The 4,561-nt window shown below is 43.8% G+C and overlaps 1 protein-coding gene across 1 annotated transcript; it reads right to left on the bottom strand.

Annotated features, from left to right (window-relative positions):
- Positions 1-1,382: 1,382 nt before the first annotated feature.
- On the bottom strand, positions 1,383-4,277 carry ctu2 (cytosolic thiouridylase subunit 2 homolog (S. pombe)). Its single transcript, XM_010776292.1, has 7 exons — positions 3,789-4,277; positions 3,635-3,694; positions 3,246-3,306; positions 3,033-3,142; positions 2,667-2,905; positions 1,688-1,823; positions 1,383-1,595 (listed from the first exon to the last, which is right to left on the bottom strand). Exons 1-7 carry the CDS (start codon positions 3,975-3,977, stop codon positions 1,404-1,406), a joined length of 987 nt encoding a protein of 328 aa, XP_010774594.1. The 5' UTR covers positions 3,978-4,277; the 3' UTR covers positions 1,383-1,403.
- Between the last annotated feature and the right edge of the window lie 284 nt (positions 4,278-4,561).

Consider the following 4,561-nt stretch of genomic DNA (forward strand, 5'->3'; position numbering starts at 1 on the left):
TTAGTTGGCATAAAGGGAACTGCTTTAGGCTGGTTTATCTATCTGAACGCTCTCAGTTTGTACGTATCAACGATGAATCTTCCACGCAAACCAAAGTTAGCCATGGAGTGCCACAGGGCTCAGTGCTCGGACCTATTTTGTTCACATTATATATGCTTCCGTTAGGCAATATTATAAGGAATCATTCTGTAACTTTCATTGTTATGCGGATGATACTCAACTATATTTATCAATCAAGCCTGATGAAATTAATCATCTAAATAAAATTCAAGACTGCCTCAAGGACTTAAAAACGTGGATGACCTTAAACTTTTTGATGTTAAACACGACCAAAACTGAAGTTATTGTACTCGGCCCGATGAATCTACGAAACAAATTATCTAAAGATATACTAGTTATGGATGGCATTAATTTGGCCTCCAGTGAGACTGTAAGGAATCTTGGTGTTATATTTGATCAGGATTTATCCTTTAACACCCACATAAAATCAATTTCAAGGACCGCCTACTTCCATCTACGTAACATTGCAAAAATCAGGCATATCTTGCCTCAAAACGATGCAGAGAAACTAGTCCATGCATTTGTTACTTCAAGGCTGGATTATTGTAACTCCTTATTACCAGGGTGTGCCAAGAAGTCAGTTATGTCGCTTCAGCTGATTCAAAATGCTGCATCTCGTGTACTAACCAGAGTTAGGAAAAGGGACCACATTACTCCTGTTCTGGCTGCCTTACACTGGCTCCCTATAGAACACAGGATAGAATTTAAAATTATTCTTCTCGCCTACAAAGCCCTTAATGGGCAGGCGCCATCTTACCTTAAAGAACTCATTATACCCTACTGTCCTACTAGGGCATTACGTTCCAAGAATGCAGGGTTGTTGGTTGTTCCTAGAGTCTCTAAAAGTACAATGGGAGCCAGAGCCTTTTCTTATCAAGCTCCACATTTGTTGAATCAGCTTCCAGTTTGTGTTCGGGCGGCAGACACCCTATCCATTTTTAAGAGTGCGCTTAAGACCTTCCTTTTTGATAAAGCTTATAGTTAGGGCTGATTAGATTCAGCCCCTAGTTTTGCTGATATAGGCTTAGTTTGTCGGGGGACATCTTACTTCTTCCTTCTCTCTGTCTATACCTGTGTACTCTCATGTTCCGATTAACCCAGCTTCCCCACATTTCTTTCTTTTTGGTGTCTATATACGCCTGGTTTAGGATAAGAGATCAAACCAGAGGAAAGGAAGCAGCTCCAGACTGATCAGCACTGAGGAGAATCCTTCCTACAGGATTCTGTGTGGATGTCCAAGGGGGAGGGACATTAGGTTTAAAGAAATTGTTTGGAATTGCTTGTTTTATTCTTCTGCATCTGTAATATTTACAAAAACGTTTTTTTTCTGTTTTCTCTCCTTCCTACTTGTGTGTTTCCTTGTGAAACTGTGTGCTTTCTGCTGTGTTTCTGGCACATCTTACCTTAGTGTCCAGGCCCGCTGTGAACACCGACGGCACGCTGAACATACGGTTGTAGTAAGCTATTTCTTTAGCTGAGTAGTCCCTCATTGGCTTCACTAGTATGGTGTCACCATACCTGGAGTCTGAGAAACCCTGTAAACACATAGCCATTAGCATTATTTGTTTTGGTCAGATTTCACACCCAATATGTGAAACCCAAGAATAAAAGAAGAAGGGGGTCTCACTGTGTCGTGAGCCAGCTGGGCCCCTCTGCCCAGTGAGATGCTGCTAAGCAGTTTCACAGCCAGCCTGGTGCAGCTGTCCCCCAGCATCACCTTGCTGTAGCCTGCAGAGCGCGCTGTGTGCACCAGCAGGTGCTGCCTGTGAGGAGAACACACTCAGCACATCTCCACACAAAGTACACACTGGACTTTCTCAACATCATCATCTGTTTAATCAATGTCTTAACCCTCCTGTTGTGTTCGGGCCAAATCGGACTGATTTATTATTTGATTGCCTCAAGGCCTTATGACCACAGTAGGCATTTGAGCATAAACCACTTCTAATCACTTTCATTGAATTTTGAAGTTTAGTCAACTTTTTAACAAATATGGTGTTCCTGCTCAAAGGTCCCCGTCATAGGAAATGAATGGCTAATAGGATTATGTTCATCCATCAGATCGTACACACCCAAATCCACCATGCTCATTTTGGACTACATTTTCTTTCTTTATTCACTGCAGTTATTCATGTGAACGTGTAGTCCGAGACATTGTTTACAGGTTAAAAGATTGTTAAATGCAATTTGGAGATGATTCATGTTTTTGTGTTAATGTAAGAAAGCAGTTCTCTGAACTCTCTTGGCCTAGCACTTGGTATGAACCATGTGGCCTTTCAGAAAGGAGATCATAACATTCCACTCAGTAAAAAATGAATGTTTTAACTCAAGTCATTTCACCACAAACGTGAAACAGTGGAGGAGCGAGGAGAGGGTCCTGCAGCTAAATACTGACAAGGTCCTGCAACTAAAGTCTGACAGGGTCCTGTAGCTAAAGACTGACAGGGTCCTGTAGCTGAAGACTGACAGGGTCCTGTAGCTAAAGTCTGACAGGGTCCTGTAGCTAAAGACTGACAGGGTCCTGTAGCTAAAGACTGACAGGGTCCTGTAGCTGAAGATTGACAGGGTCCTGTAGCTAAAGTCTGACAGGGTCCTGCAGTAATGACCTCAGTATGTTCAGCAGCTCCTCCCGGGCTGTCAGGGTCGTGGCAGAGCCCAGGAGCCGCTGCAGGGAGTGTGTGTGGGCCTCCTGGACCTCAGGCAGGGGGGTTTCCTGCTGCTGCCCTGCAGTCACACCGCTGCTGCCGTCGCTGAGCAGGAAGTGATCCACGGCTGCTTTGTAGGCGCCGGCTTCCTGTTCTGGAGCTCCCGGAGCCGACAGAACTGAACTGGGAAGGTCCAGAACCTGAGACAATAAAAAAAACACACTCCCTTCAGACTGAGCTCATGTTATATGGGCATGTGTGTTTACTGACATGTAAACGGAGGTCACATGTAGCCACGGATTGCATGTGGTTAAGGGCCACACTGACCTGCTCCAGAGGCACCATGAGGAAGGAGAAGCCGGTAGCTCTGAACACAGCCCGGAGCTCCTCCACCGTCCTCCGTCTGTGCTCCACCGACTGACCCGCAGCGCCCCCCTCTGGTTCCAAACACACACACAATCATTGCAAAGGGTTTGGTACCAAATCATCCATTAATGCAAACACTTATACACTTAAATAATAACTTCCGATTTGATTTACCGTCAATGTAAACAATGCCGGGTAAGAATCTCAACTTCTTGTGAGCATTCTGACTCAAACCCTGAGAGGAAGCAGAGGTTCACAGCTGTATTAATGATATCCAAGAAAATTATCTATTGGCTAATTATTACCATCAGAATATACAGTGGAGTTCTGAAGGAGCATTTCAACATCTCTTTAATCATTTCATTAGTTAACAAAAAGCATCCATTTATCCACACACAGAAGGTGACTAGCTCAGTGCTGAACATTAGCCATGTGCTGTCAGACTTCATAGTGTCCGCCGGTAATAACCTGCTCTACTGCTAATGTTAAATGCCCACATTGAATTATGGGCCAGCACATAGTGACACTATACTTTGGGTATACATAGACTCAGACGGGGTCACCTCTTGGACTTGACTGAGCATGGAGCAGGAAGAAGGCCCTCCAGACACCGCCAGCAGCACCTGCAGCACAATCATCACAGCCTCACTTCAAATCACTGTTCTGAGGAAGGGCAACACAACGTCAAGTCAGTAGAGCAAAAAGAACAAAGCTTACCTTTTCTCCAGGGAAAATCAGCCTGTTTTTGCCCAGCATGGCTCTGAACTTATGAATAAAGTACTCCTTGAAACAGCCCCTGACAAACCAGAAAGGATCTGAGTAAAGTCGGTGAAACACAGTAAATGTCTTCTCAAACCATGGACCATCTCTGCTAGCAGCACTGCAGTTCTTTAAAGACCTGCTCATTTACCTCGTTTTTTATTTTATTTTGTACAGAATAACAATTTCATTTACTATTTTTAATTTCAGTCACTCCCTGCACTGGTGTTTCACATTGACAGTCTATCGGCTTTTCATCGGACATTGAGCACTTCAGTGCTTTATGTGAAGAACTTTGTTTTACACGCTGCTGCAACGAAAACATTTCCCAATTTGGGATGAATAAAGTATGTTATCTTACAGCTGAATGTGAATACTGGCAGAGGGAGCAGAAGCAGTGCATTTGATAACAAATCAAACAAAAAAAGCTTGTACATGTGTGTTCAAGAGTGCTCACCTGGTGTCAGGATTATATGTTACCTATGATTTTCAACTGATAATAGGCGCGTTCACACCGCAGTGCTTTTCCCACTTTAGTTTAACGCAATCCAGGGTTTCCCACACATAGACTATACTTGGGCGGGCCGCCCAGGTATATTAACGGCCGCCCAAGTATATTTCACGACCCATTTAGGTTTTTGTTTTTTTTAATTATTATTTTTTTTTATTCGTCCGTGACCACGACGCCATATGCGATCGATTAACTTGTGGACAATGATCCCTCGCTCTAC

Source organism: Notothenia coriiceps, unplaced genomic scaffold (genome assembly GCF_000735185.1).
Source record: "Notothenia coriiceps isolate Sejong01 unplaced genomic scaffold, NC01 NC01_scaffold00016829, whole genome shotgun sequence".
Taxonomy (NCBI): domain Eukaryota; kingdom Metazoa; phylum Chordata; class Actinopteri; order Perciformes; family Nototheniidae; genus Notothenia; species Notothenia coriiceps.

Excerpts from the sequence above, each read along its gene's own strand:
- ctu2 (XM_010776292.1), bottom strand. The coding sequence starts at position 3,977 with ATGAGCAGGTCTTTAAAGAACTGCAGTGCTGCTAGCAGAGATGGTCCA. Across the intron at positions 1,824-2,666 it reads GAGCTGCTGAACATACTGAG|GCAGCACCTGCTGGTGCACA; the intron begins GTCATTACTGCA and ends TTCTCCTCACAG. Across the intron at positions 1,596-1,687 it reads CCCAGCTGGCTCACGACACA|GGTTTCTCAGACTCCAGGTA; the intron begins GTGAGACCCCCT and ends ATGTGTTTACAG.